Source organism: Musa acuminata, chromosome BXJ2-6 (genome assembly GCF_036884655.1).
Source record: "Musa acuminata AAA Group cultivar baxijiao chromosome BXJ2-6, Cavendish_Baxijiao_AAA, whole genome shotgun sequence".
Taxonomy (NCBI): Eukaryota; Viridiplantae; Streptophyta; class Magnoliopsida; order Zingiberales; family Musaceae; genus Musa; species Musa acuminata.
Window position 1 is genome coordinate 41,310,512 of NC_088343.1, and position 22,807 is coordinate 41,333,318.

Sequence of the window (22,807 nt, forward strand, 5' to 3'; positions counted from 1 at the left end):
CTTGACTATCAAATCACATAATACAGAAATATAAATTACTCATGATTTTAACTCATGATTATAAATTTCATTAAAAAAAATCAGTGAATCATGAGTTTTGTGATCAGAACAATCTAAACAAAGTCGAATCCAACCATTAGGACTTAAATTGTTACCAAAATCAACATAAAGCAGTGGAATAACAATTATAATCGATAATAAGATAAACAAACTCAATAGTGAAACATTGGCTCATGTAAACATCTAAATTGATGAACAAATAAAATATTACGACTTATCAAAAAGACATAAAACTTAAACAACAACGCCATTGTTCTTTTTTCACTTAATCAGCTGGCCAGAGAAATAAGGATCACCGTAATAGGTTTAATATTGTGATAGCGTTGAGAATTCAAGACTAGTATTCTCTTGATCAAGTGGAAGTTGACTTTTTTTAATGGTGTCTCCTTCTTGCAGACCGCTCTTTCTCATTGTCCAATTCAAATGTCAAGACCACTTATCTTGACTTCTTTTAACCTTATTTTCCTCTATCAACTACGAGGAAATAAAAATTACACTTGGGAACTTCAAAATCAACCACATGAGATCCAAGGGAAAATTAACTGCTACAAGCTACGATTATTATACATAACTAGAGAATTTTTGAAGAAATAGAGATCGAAAACTACAAACACCTCAGACATTTACATGATTTTTAGCTGAACAAAAGGACCTTTACAAATTTAGTAAAGCTGTCAAACAATATACTCAGGGAGAAAAAAGAAGAAAAAAAAGACATCTGGGCATGGCCATCATTCATTAGACAAAATCACTTCAGCAGCTGCACCCATCGCCTCAACTCCCCCCCTTTTGAGCAGTGCCAGTGCAAGCTCATCCTCCTTCCACTGTTTTAGCCCTCGACTGAGCTTCTTCAAGATGAGCAAGTCCACCTCAAGCACCCAATACGGTGCGCATTGCACCACCAAGCCCAAGAACCCTGAGACATATGCACGCCATAGCACCCAATTGCATCCAAGTGAGATCTTCCCGTCCAAGACGCTTGACAAGAAGTCCATGTGGGATGCAATGACCCTTGGCCGTCTCTTGGAAACAGATACTGAATCGATGCCCCAGGCAAACATTCCGCTGAGGACAGCAAAGTAAGCCAGAGCATATCCGCTCAAAGTATATACCATCCCCCCATTCCCTCCTTCGAGATCTAACTCATGGACTGAGAGAAACCAAGAAGGAAGAATCTCCTGTATTAAACACTGGACAATGCCTGATCCCCCTGATAACCACACAAATGTTGCTCCAAGAGCAGCTGCCACCTTCACTTGTGTCATGGCGGCAGCAAGTGAGACCTGCCCATATTTCATTCCGTACTTTGTTTTCTTCATCTTATCGGACCTCTCCTTGCTGACGACACTTTCTGTTATTTCTTTGACTGCATCCATTAATAGGGAAAGAATATTTTCTGTCAGTGAAAAAATGTCCTTAATGCATCTGTACACTCGGAGGTATAGAATTCCTGGAGCAACAGGGGAGAGGCCTCCAGAAAAATGAGAACCAAATCCATGTCCAAGAAGTCCACCCACACCTCCATTGCTGGATATTTGAGTGCACAGACCAAGTGTGGCAGTGAAACAACTTCTGAGAAGCTGAACAACTGCATCATTGTTGTGGTGGAAGACAGTGCGTGATGCAGAAAACACAAGAAAATCAGTCCATCTCTTCACCTTTTGGGCCCACAAGGCTGCAACAATTGGCATGCTTGGCCAAGGACAACTTGCTGCAAGATTCTCCAAAGCTGGACCAGCAAGATTAAGGAATCGTTCTGAGGCTTTGTCAAGTTTATATGTAATCGTGAGGCTCACAAAGGCTGCCAAGGGTAATGGAAGTGTAGCAAGAGAGCTTCCTCCTGCATTGATAGTTGGCATTAACCATCAAAATAGACTTTCCTTCCACACTTAGCAAGTTCATGTACCCTTCTAGCATGATCCAAAAGAGATAACTAGTGGAAGGAAAAGTTAAATTGAATACAGCATAGAGATGAGCACCTGCAGCTAGGCTTGGAACATCAACACCAGTTGCGGCAACAATCCTTTTGATATTTTCTTCGACAGTTGACAAATTTGCAGCAGGGCTTGGCCAATCAGTTCCATTCATAAAAGCCGGCTTCCAAACTCCTCGTGTTACTTCAGCAGAAAAGTAGCTTACAATTGTAGCCAGAGATGCAGGAAGAAAATCAGCAAGATCTTTGAGGCCTAAACATATCAGGTCAAATTTGTTAAATGCATGTTAAACCATTGTTAGATGCCTATAACAATTTATCAAGCATATATTACAGATCCAACAATGATTTCTGTTACAAAATCATTCATAGCATATAAAGTTTTAGAATAGTTTGTTTTCATAGTTAAGCTTTTGAATTTTTAAGACATCATACTTAACTGGAAAAGCTTCTCAATTAATTATAGTCAAGAAGGAAAACCAAAAAGCATGGCTGCATGAATTCTTATGTACTTCTCACAAAGATCTCCATGGTTTATACCAGGCCAAATTTACCGATCCAAGCTCGAACTGAGACGTGGGCCACCATTTCGGGTGGTCTGTTCCGGTCCATTAAAAATATAAATTGTTTAAAGGGAAGTCGCAATTAGGGCTTGGGACTTCTCCCCCTCAGTCATTGTACACACCGAAGACTCATTTTTAATGGACCAGATCAGACCGCACAAAATGGGGATGGTCGAGGACTCGGTTCAGGCTTGAATCAAGAAATTTTGCCCAATACAAGCAAAACCAAGCAAAATTGCCATCAGTGCAATATAGACTTACTATTATGTTATTTATGAATTCAAGTTACATATAGGATTTGTAGTTGTACCACATGGGCACTACATGTAACAAGCAATGATGTGACATTAGCATCCACAAATAAGTGGGGCCCATAAGAGACTAGCTTTCCACATCATCACCTTATGAATCTCCATACATTATCAAAATTTCTTATTCACTTCCTTTTTGTTACTTGTGAATATTTTCGATATTATTGATGACTATAGTAGCCCTCTCGACCAACCTCATGCATGAGACTTCCATCGATATAAGGTCTGGGAAGGATCAACATATGCAACCATACCCCTATAAGCAATCTTGCTTCTCCTTTAGTAATGCAACATTTAAATACAAAGGTGGTTTTGTCATAATCTTTTTTTTTCATGTCATTGCTAACAAAATCATATTATGTAAAACAATGAATAACCCAAGTTAGTGATACAAATTGGATCATGATTTGACAAAGTGACACTAGGCTATATCATCAATATATACTGTAAGAAACACTATATTGTACTAACACCATCCACTTGAATGTAGCTACACTGAACCATTGTATTAAAAAAGAAATATTTTACTAAAGCACATTTCCTCCAATCTACAGTTAAACTAAGTTTGTAAAATGAATCTGTATGGCTCATTATAATTTTTAAGCAAGTAGTTAAAAAGATGGTGATGCATTAAAGTTATTTTATATGAAATGAAACATTGTGATTTCTGGTCATGTAATCTGAACACAAGTAAACATAAGAAATGCATGAAAGTTATTTCCAAAATCACTCTTGTAGCATAAGAGTAAATATTTTTAGTCCATTTTAGGATGATGGTTTAGTATTGAGGAAACTTATACCCAAAGTAAAACTAACAAACCTGTTGCTAATTCTCGTGGATATAACCTTCCATGAGAACAAGCAGTAAGAGCAGCATCAACTACAAATGGAACTGCTTCCATAATGTCCCAGGCGGGTAGCTTGGGTCTGAGTGAGTTGTCATCACTTGCTGGACCTGAAGAACTGCTTAAACTGCTATTTCCAGATGTTCCAGGACACACTGGTTGACTACCACCTTTAGTGAACTTCCTGAACATCATGTTGAGAAGAACATCCACATTTTGATGCACTGGAGTTCCATGAACCAGTCCAGAAAGTGTCGATGCTAAACAAGCTTGATGCTGTCGGTACCAGGTTTTTAACTTTGGAAACGAATCTACAAAAATGGGATGCACAGATGATGAGCTTGTACTGGTTGACAGTCGCCCATGGTTACTTCTATTCTTGGTTAATTTTGCATCAGATAAAACTCTAGAATTACGAATCAAGAGAAGGAATTCAGGAGTTAATTGTGATCCAACTGGAGCACCATCTCCCAAAATGCAATATTCAAGTGGCGGATGGTTAAATTTCCACAATCTTAATAGAAGAATAAATGCATTAGAGAACACTGTATGGACAGATATCTCTTCCCCTGTTGTGTTGGTCCATGAGATACTAGGAAAGCAAGATCCAAACACTTCACAGATTGCCATCAGTGCTCCTGCAAGTTCCGGTACCTGGATATAGGTATGCACAAAAAATAATTCTCATTGAAAATAATAGCAAATTGGTTCGCCTAGTGGTAGGATGTCATAGAAAGATTTTCATAACCAGCCTCAAAATCTAAACCCACCAGTCCATGGAATGAGAAAATTTGAACACAGTCCACGGGTGATATTCCAGTAAGAACAACATTAAGCATAGGACCATGACTAATCAAATGGCTTTCTCCTTCAGCATAATCAACAGGAATAGGAGGTGAAAGCAGTTTCACAACAAAGCGAACGGTATGCTCCTACAAAATAACAAACATCACGTTATATTCTAATGTATACTTAGAATTTAGAGCAGAATAATTATGAGATTTGTTTTCCTTTTTTTCTTAAGGCAAACAATATGAAAGGGAAGATGTTTGTAGTTCAAATTAAATGGAAAAAGTTATACAAATTCTATTTAAGAACATATAATAGCATGCTAACAGTAGCAAAAATAAGAAAAATTTCAAAAATCAGCATATAAGCTGCTGACTAACCTGAATATTCCACCCACGAAACAGAGAGGCTCCACATAGAATAGTGGCAGCAGATATTTTGTCATCATCTGATCCATTGATTGCAATTTCAAATATCTTCTCAAGCTCTGCTAAGCTTCCATCACATAAATTAATGTTTCAGTGGGCTGCTATTCTAAATCAACCATCCCATACACATGGCCTTATGAAAGAATTTCAGTGAAATTTCATTTTTAATTGATAGTTGAATGATTAAATAAAAAGGTTAAAACAAAGAAAATCTAACTAACACCTTCTGTCACACATTTTGAGTGTAAGATAATAGAATAAAGTAATGAACACCTCATAAGAATTACATTTTTGTGGTGGCAATAAATATCTAGCATGCTTGCTAAATGGCATGTAAGCATGAGAAATTATGATTGACCATTAAGTTAGGAAGTTGTATTGTGTAGATTAGGAAAAATAACTTAACCTTGGTTTTTTCAAAAATTACTTAAAGAAGTATCACAATGAATAATTTAACTGTCCAATTATGCATTCATCAGTTTCTATTTACAATAGTACAAATAGGATTAAATGCGATTGAGTCAAAATTCCCAGAACCTTGAAGCAGGAGTTGCCACCAAAGCATTTACCATTGATGAAGTTAGAGGTGCACCCTTCATCAATGCAGACCAATTAGGCACTTGATTAGGCATTGAATGAGGAATCTGGTTGATACGTGCAGTAATGTAGCCTGGCCAAAAGTACGCTGATGTGTCCAATAAATTTCGTGAAATACAAGCCTCAATAATCAAATGTCGCATATTTCCAGCTGAAACAAATTTAAACAGTAAAGATTAAGCAGATAACTATCGATGCCATTTACAATAATAATAAGCAAACATTAGAAGAAATTATATAAACTTTTAAAAATGAAGAACTTAGTCACTTACCACAATTTACTGTCTTGTCACTCATGGCTACATTCTCCAGATACCCACTACCACCTGTAAGGCCTGAAACAAACATCATAGCTTTTGCAGCAGCCTGATTGGCTACAGAGGTAACAGACAATGGAGGAACCAGCAAGCTTTCATAATCACCGAGTATCTGTAAGCTGGACACCAGATCTTTGCGGCACTTTCCACCAGCAGTTTTTTCTTTCCATTGATTGCTCAGTTCAGCCTCATCAATAATAGTTGCTTCTTCTTCCTCAATAATGTTAGCAATGGAAAGTATCGTTATCGACAGTAACATGCACAACCGTGTGTCAAGGCGAGGTACAGGACCCTCATGAGGATCCCTTTCCTGATTGTAAGAAATAAATCTCTTCAGTAACCTTTATTTGGATGTCAATCATGTAAAAGCATTTGCATAAAGAGATAGAGATCCTTACCCTTTGTACAAGACGAAGAGAGGCCATCCAAATGGCTAAAAAAGCATCATGCCAGGTGCTACCATTAAGTGCTCGAAGAGCCTTGATTAATCCTGCAATAAAATATTTACATAGTAAATATATAGAAAAACAAATCAACTCAAATTAGCCCATAGAAAAAGGTTCTGAATTTTTTTTTTTATTGTATGCAAATTCTTTTACCACTAAGAACTTCGATTGCATCAGTAGCAGCAACTGATGCATCAAGACAGTCCTCAAGATACAGATCTACTGGAATCCAGAGGGCCCCACTAGTAGATCCATGACAACAGCCACCAGCAGATGGTAAAGATCCATGAGCAATGAGAGTGCAGATTTCTTGGTGATGACTAGGTTTCCATTCTCTGCCAAATTTCCAAATATCCTGAACAAACTGCTGCAACTTATCAACAGATATTGTTGAATTATGCAACGCTGAGGAGCTTGTCACGAGCAAGTGTAAGCGTTGAGCAAAAGAACCCCAATGAGATGACCTAAAAATTAAAATATAAAATGTCATTGTAAGTTAACAAAGTCTTGTGAAACATAGCTTTCTATATTGTCAATATATTGACCTAGATAAGAATTATTGTAAACAAATATTTTACAACCAGACAATTGAAAGTTTTAAAAGATTAAACAAAAATACCTTATGGTTCAACCATATTAAGAACAAATGAAGTCTGAGTTTGTATCCAACAAAGCATCCATATAAAACATACAAGTAGCAAAATGATTTCTGTTTAATCAATACCTGATTAGTATGTGCAGATTCAGACATTAGGACATCACTATGTTAATCTAAAGTAGGTGCTGGCAGGAAATCTATGCTTAAGGTATATGAACTTTGGCAACCACCATATATTATGAAGAAAATTGTTCTAGTAAATAATGCTTAGAACCAGACATGAGAAAAGCTTATATTTTAAATTTATATATTGTTAATAGTTAAAGAAAGGTGCAGTAATCAGTATTAAATTTAAACACTAATGTTACAACCAAAGCCATGACTGGTAGATGCACTGAAATAAAGTAGTAGTTTACATTTCTTAGCACATTACTGCCCAATCATGATTAATTCAAATCCAAGATCAAGAACTTCAAACACATTTATATTTATCAATGAATAATTGTTAACAAAATGGAGAAAATCTATACAAAATCAAGTTCAGGATAAGGTTTTTGTCTTGCAAAGAATGAAGTGTGGAATTTCTTTCTGCAATCCTAAAGTTTCTTCCACAAAGCTCCAAAGACTAACACAGTAAAATCACAAGGTTTATGTGGCCGGTGAATGACAGCATAAGAGTACTGAGTTGATAAAGCAAACGACAGCAATTCAGTTCGGGATGATAAACAACTTAATAACCTAGCTTTCCAAAAGCCACAGATAGTACTAAGTCATTAACATTTTCCAATTGAAACATATTGCTAACTGTTGAGCTGATGACAGTTCATGGAATAACTAAAGGCTTAGAGATTATATTTGATTGATGGTAGAAACATGTCCTAAACACAAAAAATCATATAGCATGTCTCAAATCTTTATGCAAGGATAAGCATGGCATGAAGCAAAAATAAGTTGCAGTTATGTTTGATAGATTAGATGATCATTTGCAGAATAGGAGATTTATCACTAAGCTGTAAGATGACACAATGATACGGTAATTTTTTAACTCAAATATTTTCTTCTATCTATAGAAATTTTAAAAGATCGAAAACATTACATTATATGATTAACAACATAGAACTCTTCTTTTTCTAAATGTAAGCTAAAATAAACTAATTTACTTGTAATGCCAAGGTACAGCATGACACTTTTATAATATAACGAAATTCATAGATTAAATAAAACATTTAATAGATAGAACAAGGACAGAGAGATCCAAAGTCATCAAAGCTCTAAATGGCTACAAGATCAACGGAAGTGTCTTAACCAAATACAACTAAGTTGCTTAACTTTAAGAATGAAGATAACCAGAATGTCCTTGTTTGAAAGATAAGGTTAGAATTTACATTTGAGAATAGTTTCCAGAATTTTGTCAAAATAAGTTAGATTTCACATTTGTAAAGATGATTTTGTCAAACTAAGTGTAGAGAGACCATTGGTTATTGTTGCACAATATCCATGTTTCTTTTATCCTTCTTAAGGGTGAATGAAAGAATTTGATCAATTTTCGGAGTTGTCTTTCATTTACAAATATCTCATGTCATGCTGATCATCTACATATTCCCAGATGCAAACCATCCCCTTCCTCATTGGATAAACACATAAGAAGGTCTAGAATCCATCCAAAGCTGAGTTTTGCATGTCGAATAGTACATATAGCATGAACTCTGATGATCCTTTGCAGGCTAGATCCCTTCAGCCTCTCTGTATGCTTATATGCTGGAGTAAGGCTATGTACACTAGCCTTTCTAAAATCACATAGTGGTGGAAGCCTCTTGCACTGGAACTCTGATTTTCATCTCCAAGCATAGCACCATACTCAGATGTATGAAATTCTTTTATCAAGACAAAGACTACCATTATTTCCACTATCCTATTTTCTGATGTTCTGTTAAATTGTTCTACCTTTGTGGTCATTAAGAAAAATCTGAATGGGGCAAAACCATAACTATAAGAAACAAAAGTCTCTTACTGCAAGTATTATGAAATAATGTTTTATTTTTTTCAATTGTAGTGTGCAAATTATGTATATTTACAAAATCTTCACCAATGGATATCCAATGACTCGGGATCTTTATGCAATTAATCCTATGTTATCCTGTTTCTCCAAAACTGCCACTAATTGTACTCAGTCCTGGACCTCATGAACATTTATCAGTATCTTTCATATCAATAAATTATCTCATAAAATGGGAAAATAAACTTCATCCCCAAATTTCTGTAGTGAAATAGAAACTGATACAAACTTGCTTCTCTAAGGAAAAGGACAAAAAAAAACTCTTCAACTCAGACAACATCATGAAACCAGGACTAGTGAACTATATTTGAAACATCTTAGAGTTCAAGGTAGACTATCATAGTATAGGTAAATCAACAATTTTGAGCCCACATAAATCTTTTTGATTTGCAGTCTTCTAAGAATATAATGCCAAATTGGTAATTCAACCAAAAGTGCATCAGTTTAGATATCTCATTAATTAAAACAGTAGAAAACATCAAGTTATATAAAGAGAGCTGACACATCTTGCAAACATGCAGAATTGATTCAGAGATAGAAAATTCATACATGTTTTCACGTGCCAAGGAGAGAAGCTTGGAAATTACTTTATGGTTCAGGAAATGCCAAATGAGTTCAATCGCCATTATAGTATTTGCTTTCTGCAGTTTTTCATTATATTCAGTCTTTTTCTCATCAAATGCATCTTCTCCATCTATCTCCATGTCATGTGGCCTAGATATCCATTTGGCCTTCTTTTCTGGTGTCAATTCTTGCAACCCTTCATCATCTAAGGTTGCATCAAGTAACTGCCATAAAATGGAAAAAACATATTCAACTACCAAAACCCCTGGTTCAGATGCTTGGATACCAAATTTTTCAGAAAGATGAAGAACATCATTGATTGACACCATTATCCTGCACACAAGACAGAAAAATCTAGGATTGTTATCACACTAATCTACGCAATAATTAGACCAAATAATAATCAAAGTAGCCATAACTAATTCCAAATTTTGTTTTGAGAATCACAGTAAAAAATGAAAATTTATGTTAGTTCCATCAGAAAAGGAAACAAAATAGTAAGAAATGCTTCCATGATTCAGGATGCCGCAGACTGAAAGCAAAGTCATTATTTATGGAGGATAAAGTTCAATAAGGATGCAATTGTTCAATTTAAGGTGGAAAAATGAAAACTTTGTCTAACTTTTTAAAGCTTGGTCCTTTTATCTGAGATGTGAAGATAAACGCATGTCTCTGGATAAGTTCCAAATACAGCCTATATGCCACCGGCTTTGAACATCGACTTGGAATAATCCTGCAAAAGAAACAAAAGTTTAAGTTAATGTGGCACAAGAAGCAGGGAACTAGGAAAAATTATAACCACCTCAAAGGAACACCACTATCATCTTAGATTCTAATATCCACTAAAAAGGAAAAGAAAAGGCAGAAGACAATGTAAAAGATCCTAAAAATGTTATTTTGTGCACTAGTTACCACAAGCTGGTCATATTATTGTACAAAAGGGTGGAAAAATAATAATTCTAGAAGGCCGTGATCATTGATGGCAACTAGGTGGGTTTGGAATACCAGGGAAAACGGTGCCCAACACATTAACCTTTAGGGACCAATTTTAATAACAGATTTTGGAGCTTGGTTGCTATTTCACATAGAGGGGCCATTCCCACCGGTAGTCCTTGATTGCTGGCAATGAACTTGCGTCCATTATGGGCTAACATGTCATCCACAAACACAAACACAAAATGTCTCACAGACCATTTTGTTGATTGCTGGCAATGAACTTGCATCCATCATGTGCCAACATATCATCCAAATGGATTCCATGTGGCTCCTGGATGCATCAAGTTCAGTTTTTAGTGGACCCCTCATGTGTCAAATGTGTGTCATATAGGCACCATATTGATGCCAACACATGGAAGAGCTGGTACTTATATTATGTGCACTTGTGGCATTATTTTGGGCCTGATGCAAATTCATTTGACTATCAATGTGACTATACACATCAGTCATCATCCCCAAAATTTCATAGGTGGAATAAAGAACCCATAAGGAATTGAATCCATTTGGCTAAGGGATGGCCGCTGACCCAACTGAATTTGAGAATTTAATCAACATTGCAAATATTGGCAATATCAGAAACCAGCTTAAACTTGCATTAAGTCTGAGTCACCACAATTAAGACATGTGAATATAAGAGGGATGAAAAAGTACTTTTATAATGTGTGAAAATGGCTGTTTATGCTAATTAGATGGGCTTAACACATTATGGAAAAGTAGTTCCAAGGTTACCTCTGGGGACCAATTTGATCCAAAGAATTAGTTTTAAAGCTAACATTGTCATTCCAAAAATAGTTTAGAGACAATTCCTACTATTAATTATAATTAAAATAATATCATCAACAAATAACACTGCATGAAAGTTCATCCCAAATATGATGAAGTACTCAGCCTAAGAAAACTTCAGTATAAAGACAAAAAAGGACTCAATTCTTTCCCAATAAACATGGATTTAATTCAGACTTTGGCATCAATGGCTTAGACTGTTTCAAAATTTAGCTTGATAATATTGGATTTTTCAATGGTTTACTTAGCATTTATACATAACATTTTGACAACTTGTAACCAGTTATGATTTTCAGTCCAAAGTTGAGGATTTTGGGTACGGCCTGGCAGCAAAGAACAACTTCAGCGAGAAAATACAGTGGCATCTTCTCTGAAATTTTTTCACGAGTTACATGATTGATGACTTACATTTTCCCAAAATTTACTGAAAATAACAACTTTAGGAAAAAGAAGTGGCATCTTCCCGAGCTTTCTTCACATGGCTAGCTTTTGTCGAGGAATTCTGGTGATCTTGAAGTGCTTAACCCTAATGGGATAAAGACTGAATGTTTTTTCATACTTCTTTTCTCGTGAACTGTCTCTTCACGCCATCAAACCAAGCACAAAACATAGAATTCAGTTAACCACCTACTCTGTGAGTCTTACAGTGGCTTATTTAGTTTACATGTAAATTATTAGTTTATCATTATTTTTCCATACCACTAGCAACTGCAAAATATGTCCAGATTTGGTAAATATTCAAGTTCATGCTTGTTTTTGACAAAAACGTACAGAAGTAATGACCTATCCGGAACAACCTATTCAGTTTCTCTGAGCTGGAGGCTGGCTGTGGGAAGGATTGGATAGTATGCACATATATAGAGTTAGGAGGGATCTGACACAATTCGAAGTGTGATAGCAAGCACGCATAATTCTAGGGCTTGAGAAAATCCGTATCAGGTCCAAGCAAATCTGGAATGATATAAGAATGAATTGCAGTCAAATGCTGAAGGTGAAAAAAATTCGAAAAGCAAAGTGAATCTCGATCTTCTGTCAACCCAAAACCCGGAAAAAAAATAATTAAAAAAGGATGATCTCCGAAAACCCTAGAGCGGAAAAATCCGCACAGATCCAGAACAAATGTGAGACAGCTAGTTCATTATTTTCTGAAAGAACGGGCGTAGGATCACAATAGACCTGACGGAGAGGAGGGCGAGGAGCAGCATGGGCGGAGCAATGTTGGCGGCAAGGGCCCTCTCGACGTACTTCCAGGCGAGGGGAACATTGTTTCCCCAGCACAGGTGGGAAACCAGCAGCTGGGCGAGCTCCGGCGATGGAAGGGGCACGACGTGCGCCGCCAGCGTTGAGGAGACGTGGACGGTCCAGACGGCCGGATCGCAGCCCGTCCCCTGGGCTGCCTTCGTGTACTCCGCCACCTCGTCCCACGGCGAGCCCATGAGACTCTCTGTCACCAGCGACATAACTTGGCACGCATACGTCCCGCAGCCGCCGAGTCGATCCGGTCGTCCGCCTTGGTGCGTTTACCGGCGAGGGACGATAAGAACGAGAACAGGACGGGGAAACGACCTCGGAGTAAACGGGCGTCAGCGTTTCCCCAAGGAAATGTGGAAACCTGCAGTGACGGCGACGTGGTCGACTAACTCGCAGGGCGACGACCAACCACCACCACTTCACCCAAAGTGTGATTTCCAGGTTTTTATTTTTATTTTTTGTTGTTTTGCAGTTTCTTAGTTGAGTTTGGTTTCGATCGTTGGGGTTGGTAAGGATTTCCATTATTTATTCCGCAGTTGCGGAAACAAAAAAAGCGTTTCTACTTCGCAAATGTGCGGGCCCCACTTTTCAGCTGCGGTGCCATGACTCCCACGTGTCGAAGCTCCGGCGGAAAATCCGCACATTAATCAAATGGGGGTCCACTAGACGTGTGGATGGAAAGTCCGTGTCCCAGTTTAGGCGGGTGATTTTGTGGGTGGAATAGATAAGGTACAGTGTAACGCTGGCTCGTTGTATGCAGAAGAATTCCTCCATACAATTCTTTTTTGCATCAGTTAATTAGAGTTATAAAAAAAATATTATTTATCGAAAAAAAATTTACTATTTATTTTTTTTCGAATGATATTCCTCATAATAAACTTTACTTTTCTAATTGGATAGAAATAATCTTATCCTTTATGTTAAATGATATTATAACTAAATCATAATTCATAGTTCAGACCCACCAGGCTCAAATCAAAATTTCTAAACCCATAACCTAATTTCCTAATTTTACTCTTTTTCCTCTTTGGCCTCCTCTCATTCCTCCTCTTTCATCTCCACCTCCTCTTTCAACTTATCTCTTTTTTTATTTGTCATACTTTCTCCTCCATCTCTTTACCCTTCTTCTTCTTCTACACATCACCTCCTCTCTCTCACCCTCCTTCTTTACCACTATCTTCATCGCCAACTCCCCCTTCTTCCTATGCATTCACCTCCACTTCCTATCATCCCCTGCTCAGCATCGATCATCGTCTTACTTTCTTCCTCCTCATTTTATTTAATTTCTACCTTTGCCTTCACCTCCATCTCCTCCTAGTCTATGGAAAACTTACAATAATGATAATAAGTGAAACTCTCTTCGTCTGGTGATATTCATTGCCCATTACTTATATCTCATTCCTGTTATTTGCTCCCTCCAACTTTGCTCTTTCCTATACCTCTCGCCTCTTCCATTGCTCTCTCTTCCCTCCTAGTTTTTTATACATAACATCATCTTTCATGTGCACATCCACGCCTCTAACCTTATTGCAATCATTACTTTCTTCCACCTCCTCCACCGGTCTTCGCCTCAACTGACCACCACTCTTCTTCTTTGACTCGCTCAACCTCTAGAGTCATTCGATCATTCTTTCTCCCATCATCTTTCTTTCTCTTAGTTCATGAAGCGAAGATGTGAACAACATAATAAAATATAATATAATAAAAATAAAAATATGATACAATGTTATATAATATTCAATATACAAAATAATATAAATAATATAGTATAATATACAATGTACAACATATAATATATAATATCCATATAGAATATATATAGTATTATATATTATATATTATATATCATAAATTAATATATAATATATCATGAAATTATAAATATATATTATATAATACATAGCATACAATATTTAATATTTATATATTATAAATCATATATGTTACAAATAATATGTATTATAATATATTATGTATGTTATTTATGAATCTTATATTTGTATTATATATTATGTATATTGTATAAATTATATGTAGTATATACAAGAATCAAACGACATCAAAAAGACTTCCAATATCAAGACGAATTAAGTCTTAGGCATAATTGAATGAGGTCATATATCTTCCTTCTAGAGTAAGATTTTTAGATTAAAAACATATGTCTAATCTTTGAATGAATGTCATGAAGAGAGATGTGTATATGAATGAAGATATATGTGTATTTCAAAATATTTGTTTGTCATCCTTTTGATGATGCTCATACAAGCAAACACAAAACCGAATATAATATTTTTTTATACTTAAATCTAACTATAATATAATAAAAAAATAAAAACATACGAAGAATAGTTTTGCATGGTCGTTAAGACCCATGTTGTTCCAAGATAGCAATCCAGAACTCTTCACATCCTCTTGGATCATCACAATGATGTTATGATACTTCGACCCATCAAGTTGCTTGTTCTCCTTTGGCTCCGACCACCTCCCCTTCATGTATCAAAGTGCAAGTTAATAAGGTGTGTACCTTTGAAACATTCATCAAACCGTATATACATAGGGTCCTAGTCGAGCTTTCCTGTTCACCCCAACCTTCTTTCTTTGGAGTTTGGAGTTGCAGTTGGCGTTTGGAGTTTCACTGCAGTGACGCTTGCCTTTCAGGCAAGGTGCTTCATGGAGAGGGCACCTTGGATGCTAACAATTCAGATCTCCAGTCTTGTTGGGACTGTGTGCTTGAGGCCAGTGTAGTCGCTGAGAGTTTGCCAGAGGACACTCGTGGAAGTCATAGGCCAACAAATGCAGCATGGGAGGTTATCCCTCTGAGAGGTTCACCAGCAGCCTACCATCCTCCTTAACAGTGTTGCTCGTTGTGGCCGTAGGTGGAATTGTATTGGAGGCTTCCATTGAGAGCCCCGAGTAACTCCTAGAGGCAGTCTGCAATCATTTGACCGAGAAGCAATGTTCTTCTTTCAAGAAAAGGTAATAACCTCATATCATGGTAATATAACATCCAACAGCACATTAATTGATGACAAAATGAGATTCACAGATCCAACATAGTCAACAAAATTATCCACACACCATAAAGACAATCTTTCGAAAGTACTAAATGGCCCCAATTCATCTACAATTTTGTGAGCCTCAAAGAGGACGTCTAATAAACAAGATAATAATACATCTCATCAGGCCTATGCATATGTTTTAGTGGTTCTTAGGCCTTTTAACTAATTCATTGATCAATGAAGAATAAGATGCAAAATCCAATATCATTCCCTTTTCACCTTTTAATTCCTTGTGGTCTTCAATGTTGCCATGCTTGCAATGCCCATCCAATAAAATATTATAGGTAATATCGTCTGGAGCAACTCCCACATTAATCATGGCATTTAGGAGCATGTTTGCATTCTTCGTTTGTCCAAGCTTGCAGAGACCATTCATGATCACATTGTATGTGACAACTCCTGGCTTGTGACCCTTACTTTGCATCTCCTTTAACAACTTAAAACCCATCTTTACATCTCCCTTCCTACAAAATGCATCGATCACCATAGTGTAGGTTGCCACGTCTGGTAAGAGGCCAGCTCTTACCATCTCATGCAGAGTCGTGTTTGCATCGGCTACCCAACCTTCTCTACTCAACCCAGCGATAAGTGTTGTGTATGTCACTTCATCCAACTCGATCCCTTCAACTGCCATTCTCTTCTTAATCTCGATCGCCATCTTAAGATCACCCTCCTTGCAACAGCCATCAATCAGAGTGGTGTAAGTCACTTTATCAGGCAGCAATCCACTATGTCTCATCTCCTCCACAACCCGATTTGCCTCTCCCAAATCTCCAGACTTGCAAAGGACATTCACAGTAGCATTTAACGTGATCACATCAGGTCTAACACTTCTCTTCAACATTTCTTTATAAATCTCCATGGCATCCTCAATCTTTCCCTCCTTACAGTGCCCATCAATCAATGTAGTAAAGGTAACAGCATTTGGGACCAACCCTTTAGAGCACATTTCATCGAATAACTCGTTGGCATCATCCAATCGTCCCGCTTTGCACAATCCTCTAATCAAGACGCTGTATGTGAAAACGTCAGGAACAAGACCCACATCGAGCATTCGACCTTTTAACTCGAATCCTGCCTCCAGGTTCCCGACTTTGCAGTAACCATTGATGAGGGTGTTGAAGCTCACCACCGTGGGACAAGATCCATGCTTAGTGATCTCATTAAAAATCGACTTTGCTTGCTTGATCTTACCTTCCTTGCAGAAGGAGTGCATCAACACGTTGAACGTTGTCACTCTGGGTGGGAATCCGGCAGCAAGAATCTCGGAGTAGAAAGCCCAGGCGGCAGCAGGGGAGTTGGACTTGAGGAGGTGGTCGAGGAGGCGAGAGCACGAGTCGAGCGGCAGCGGAAGGGCGTGCCTGTGGGAGAGGCGGAGACACTGGATAGCGTCAGAGACGTGGCCAACGCGGGCGTACTCGACGGCAAGGGCGCCGACGAGGGAGGACTGGAGCGGGGCGGGGGTGACGGCCTGGAGGGCAGCGGAGAAGAGGGCGGGAGCCGAGTGGTGGCCGCGGCGGGCGACGAGAAGGTGGAGGAGGGGGAGGGCCGCGGATGGGAGGCGATGCCGGAGGAGGAAGGCGGCCATGGCGAGGTAGGAGAGGGGGGTGTGACGAAAGGTGGGGCGGGCGGAGAGCCAGTGGAAGAAGTCAAGCAGGGAGGACGGTGGGAGGGAGAGGGGATTGAGGGTAAGTAGGGAGACAAAGAGGGATGGATTAATGGAGGGTAAGAGGGGCTTCAGGGAGGCATCGAGAGAGGTAGTGGCGGAGTCGAGGACGGCGTGGGAGATGGTGAGGAGGAGAGGGTCCGCTTGCGGGGTTTGAGGCGGCGGTGAATACCATGGAGGCGAATGGGAAGAGGAGGAATAATTAAGATGCCCCAAAAAAGGATGAAAGAGAGGAGAGACCGGAGGATGCAGGGGAAGTGATGGCTTTCTTCTCGTTACCAAAGCTTGCATGGTTCCGAAGAAGAAGAAGAAGAACAAGAGGGGAGCGGAAGTGGCAAAGAGACATGCTAAACCGGTGATTACCTGAGCAAAGGCGACTTCCCTATATAATGCCTCGTCACTCTGTTTTCGGTGGAGCCGTCATTTTTAATTATTCCCGAGTATCCCAGCTTTTCCAATAACACCAAAATACCCTTAACCATCGCAAAGACTTCGGCTCGGTTCACATGGAAGTGACTTTAAACCGGTTCGTTTGAGTCGATCAGACCTAACCAGGTTCACTCCTGACGACCGGTCATCGCGACTTTTCCGAAGCTCTCAAGCTTGTCGACTCCAGCAAAGCCCCAACCTTCTCAACTTCGCCAAAGCCCTAGGCTTCTCGCCTGCGCGTTCCTCAATTTTGCCACTGTCTCGTCTCCCTTACACTCGAAGAGTCGTCGGGGCTTCGCCAAAGCCCTAACATTCAGCATTTTTCTTCGTGCCTGTGAAAGGTACGTTGTGTCTAAATATATTTCATTTAAAAGGTTTGATGTACAGATCCATTAGGTCATAGATCCCATCTTTTTAGTTGCTGCAAGTTAAAACTATTATATGAATGTTGATTGTATTGATATTATTTCCAAGCCTCGCTTCCCAGTAGAACAAAGGTTTTGCATGTTCGAATTGCTACCTGTGGTCTTATAACTTTGAAGCTCCATTATTTCCGTCCATCATATTGGCACTGGGACTAGAGTTAGTTGGATTTGGAGTTTGAGCAAACTAAATATATTTTAGGCTGCGAGTCACTGAGATCATATTATCGAGCATTTTATATTTATTTTCTGATGGAAAATGCATTCTTTACTGCACAATTTGATATAGACCCAATAAAATTTCTGATGAGAAATGAATTTTGTTAATTTTAAGAATTTTATAATTCTTTAAATTGGTAAAATATGTTGATTTCAACCCATATATTCTAATAAATTATTGAGGTTATAAGTTCCTTGTATGAATTATATTCATATGTGAGTTTTATGTTAATTAGTGTTTCATGTATGATTGATAGCTCATGCTTATTGTACGCATAGAAAGGACAGAAAGGAGAAAAAAAGAGAATTAAACATAAGTAGGTTCTTAGCTACTTTGTCAGCAAATTAGCCCCTATTGAATGGGACTATACTGATTTTGCCCCAAATGAGAATTTAGTGTAATCTCATTCGTTTGATAATTTTCTATAAATATATAGGAGGGTTGTTTGACCTTTAAAATATCAAATACTGCCCAATTTAGCATAATTTCAGCTTATAATTTGCTGAAATTATCTTAAAACACCATTTAAAGATTCAGAAAATTCTCAAATATCATTTCAGAACTATTTTTCTGGAATTTCATATCATTTTAGATATTTTTTACTTCAAATGACTTGAGATACATGAATAGTAAGAGGGCTTAGACACATTCTTAATATGGGCCAAATTTATAGCCTTATTCAGAATAAATGTAACTCAACCTTAAAAGGATTTTTCATGCGAATTGACTCTAAAACTTTCGATAAATTTTACATAAGAGTTTTTTAACCTTCAAATACATGGAATTGGGGGCTAAATGATAAAAGACCCAATTTGGCAAAATTTCCATTTTGAATATGTCGAAAACATTGTAAAATGTATCTATGACTAAATTTTTTTTTCAAAACTCTTAGACCTCAATCGACAACTAAATTCCTAGAATTTTAGTCCATCTTAGGTATTTTTTGGCTTCAAATGATAGTAGCTTCACAAGTTTTTTTTTTTTAAATGATGTTACCTCGATTCTCGGTAGGCACTGTAATCAGTGTAACTCAACGGTCAAAAAGTTTCTTTTTTTAATCAAAATTCCTTCCAAACTTTCTAAAAATATATGAAAGGCTTTTTTGACATTCAAATCAATGAAATTATAGGCTAAATGATAAAAGATCCTGTCACAATTTCATCTTACAATATGCTGACTTCTTCTTCAAAATATCATTTTAAGGTTTAAAATAATTCTCAAAACTCTTAAATCTCAATTTGGAACCAACTTCCTAAACTTTTATATCTTTTTAAGGTATTTCTTTGCTTCAAATGACCCAAATTACGTGGATTTTAAAAGAGGTTATACCGATTCTTAAGAGGGGCAAATACCAGTGTGACCTTATTCAAAATTAATGTAGTCCAACCTGTTTATTTAATTTTATTTTTAAATGAACTAAATTATAATGATTTTGAATATACATTTAATAACTTCAATTAAAGTAAAATCAATGAAACTCGAGTTTCTCTTATCCAGATTCATTCTAAATCTTTTTATTAATATATATAAGGGTTTTATGACCTTGAAATCCATTAAATTAGGGGTTAAATAATAAAAGACCCTTAATTTTGCATAATTTCAGCTTTTAATGTGCTGAAATCACCGTAAAATGCAATCTATTATTCAATTTTTTTTAACTCTTAAATCTAGATTCCTAAGGGTTCATACTATAGGTATTTTTGGCATCAAATGACCTTCGTTATATTGGTTTTGAATTGAGTCACACTTATTCCCAATGTTTGCTGAAATTATTATAACCCCATTAAGAAACAATTTAATTCAATGTCGAGGAGTTTTTTTTTATCCCAAATTCATTCTAAAGCTTTCTAAAAATGGATTATTTGACCTAAAAATCTATGAAATTTGGGGCTAAATGATAAAATCCACCCAATGTAGCACAATTTCAACTAATTTTGCATTGAAATCACCTTAAAAATTTACAAAAGTCATTTAAGCTTTTAATTTAACAGTAATATTCTCATGATTCCAGTGCAACCGCATATGCCTCTCCTTATCCACTGAATCATATACATGCAAAACATTCTGCCCTTATAATAAAGTCTGATTGACTTCCTTTTGCATGTGTATGGCAGAGGAGTATAGCATGGATTAATCAAACAGTAATGTCGATAGTTGAGGCACCAACAAAGATTTTGATGACTTAGGTAAACAAAATTAATTTGTTAAATATAAATAAAGAAAAGGAAATTTTGAGGTTTAATTACAGTGTTTCAGAAACTTACTACTAGTATCTTTATCTCTACTGCTACCTGATGAAGTCTTGTTAAGAACATGCTCCATAACCACTGAGTCAGGTATTAGATACTTCTGATAGACTTCAGAAGAACAAACAAAAGGGAAGAAGAGGATGAAGGGTGCAATAAAAACATGGAACAAGAATCTTCCAAACGCCCGAATCATGGTCTGCATCTCTGCCTACGAAGAATCTTAACAAGTGGTACTTCTGCATCATGTTGGACCGCATTTGTCTTTGTTTGTTTGAGTTTAATCTTATGTCTGTTTATTTTATTTTTCTGAGACTTGCGTGCTATAAATGTGTTCGATTCAGCATAGCTCACTGGCTCATTTCCTTCTAATTTCTCTTCTTCTTTATGGTTGTGATAGAATCAACTAATGGTGTTACAGCTTTAGGTTCCTGATTGAATTGTGATCAGCCGAAGCTATTCGAGCTTTGGGGATTCAAGAGATGTAGTATAGTAAATTGTAGCTTGATTTCTATAATTACTTGGTGAGATGAGATTTCTATAATGTAAGATGAGATTTATTGATGCCATTTAATCTTGCATCAAATGGATTACAAATGTGTAGAATGTACAGAATGGTGCTACTCTTTGTTACATTCTTAACTATGTATCTCTGCATTAATATATCTCTGCATTATTTACCATAATTGAATGCTCCGAATACAATTTAATACATTAAATGGGTGAAAATTGAAGAGGATTATCTCACATTTTGCCATGTTAGAACTTCCTCTAAAAGGTTCAACCTAAGAGCTTAAATGCCTTAATTTTATATCTTATTGTAAAGAATCTAAATCATGAGTATGAAATTGTTTTCTGAAAACAAGGAAAAGAAGTATCTATTCAAGATATGATTCAAAACAAGGTCTGAGGGTAGTTCACTGCAAGAAGTACCTTTCCAAATATTACAATCACCTATTAAGAAACATTGGTCTAAAGATTAACATGGATTGCTCAAAAATATCTGAAATAATGTCTTTGTGAAACCAAGGCACCTTCGTGAGACTCCTTCCTGTCTGGCAAACTTAAGAGTTCGGACCCTCCAAGATGGTGCCATATTTTGCTTGAATGGAGGACGAAGCTCTGTAGCTACTGCAACCAGCAACCTCAGTGTTGCCCTGCATACCCTTGATCGAGAGGTCAAAGTCCAGAATACTCACAATTATTAGACCGATAAGATCCATCACTGTCTAGAGTAAAAGCCACCTAAAATCTAATTGAAATTACAGTATGAATGTTACAGGAAGCTCCCCTCCGATTGTACGACTGTGCTTAAAATTTTAGATATTTGTTCGATCATAGTGTTTCGAATACATTTACTAAGGGTTAAGGATTCAAAACGGATCTTTAAAATTTATACCTAAAACTTAGTTTGATGATCTTGTATCAAATTCATTTACTAAAGAACGAAAGTTGATAGTATATCAAAATCACTTATTAAATGTTTGATAATCAAAATTGATAACCGATAAGATTTCCTTAACTATACGATGATATCTCTCTACTCTATAGAGGAAAATCCTCTATTTAGGGAAATCCTCTCTCCTAACTTGTATAAATAGGATAGGGACATATGATCTTTAATAATTACTTTTCTATCTCTTTTCTAACAGAAATCTTTATTTGATAAATTTTACATATAAAATATTAATTTCATGATGGTTTACTAGATTCATTTGCTAAAATTTGAAGCCTTAAGATATCATCCCACATATTTTACACCAAAAGTTTTGGTTTAGTGGTGGTGTGCTAGACCAAAAGTTCAAAACTTCGTATGATAATTTATACCTAAAATATCAATCTTGTAGTGGTATACTATATTTTCTAAGGTTGAGAATTCTAAATCTTCATTCAATATATTTTAAATATAAAATGATAGATTGATGATAATGATAAATTTATACTTAACATATTAGTCTAGCAACAATGTGTCAAACTTACAAATTTCATCCGATAAATGTTACACATAAAATATTGATTTGATGATGATATGTTAGAGTCATGTATTAAAAGTTAAGGGTTCGAAGTCTCCTCAAATAAATTTTACATATAAAATGATAATTCCGTAGAAGAGTACGTGGACAAGGTTGAGAGTTTAAAATATTGTCCAACAAATTTTTTATATAAAATATTAATTTAATGATGATATTCTAAACCCATTTATCAAAGCTTTTGGATTAGAACCTCAT

The 22,807-nt window shown here is 36.7% G+C and overlaps 2 protein-coding genes and 1 long non-coding RNA gene across 3 annotated transcripts; 1 reads left to right on the forward strand and 2 right to left on the reverse strand.

Annotated features, from left to right (window-relative positions):
- Nucleotides 1-581: 581 nt before the first annotated feature.
- Nucleotides 582-12,950, reverse strand: LOC135581314 (mediator of RNA polymerase II transcription subunit 33A-like). Its single transcript, XM_065114440.1, has 12 exons — nt 12,463-12,950; nt 10,130-10,240; nt 9,493-9,840; nt 6,443-6,753; nt 6,242-6,333; nt 5,799-6,153; nt 5,467-5,677; nt 4,882-4,996; nt 4,483-4,644; nt 3,688-4,366; nt 2,040-2,246; nt 582-1,900 (listed from the first exon to the last, which is right to left on the reverse strand). The coding sequence occupies exons 1-12, from the start codon at nt 12,744-12,746 to the stop codon at nt 792-794; spliced, it is 3,984 nt and encodes a 1,327-aa protein (XP_064970512.1). The 5' UTR covers nt 12,747-12,950; the 3' UTR covers nt 582-791.
- A 2,609-nt stretch (nt 12,951-15,559) lies between these two features.
- LOC103989506 (putative pentatricopeptide repeat-containing protein At1g09680) lies at nt 15,560-17,626 on the reverse strand. Its single transcript, XM_009408375.3, has one exon. It carries the CDS (start codon nt 17,551-17,553, stop codon nt 15,736-15,738), a length of 1,818 nt encoding a protein of 605 aa, XP_009406650.2. The 5' UTR covers nt 17,554-17,626; the 3' UTR covers nt 15,560-15,735.
- A 182-nt stretch (nt 17,627-17,808) lies between these two features.
- On the forward strand, nt 17,809-21,265 carry LOC135615638 (uncharacterized). Its single transcript, XR_010488088.1, has 2 exons — nt 17,809-20,519; nt 20,670-21,265. It is a non-coding gene; the product is annotated as an uncharacterized LOC135615638 (long non-coding RNA).
- The last annotated feature ends 1,542 nt before the right edge of the window (nt 21,266-22,807 follow it).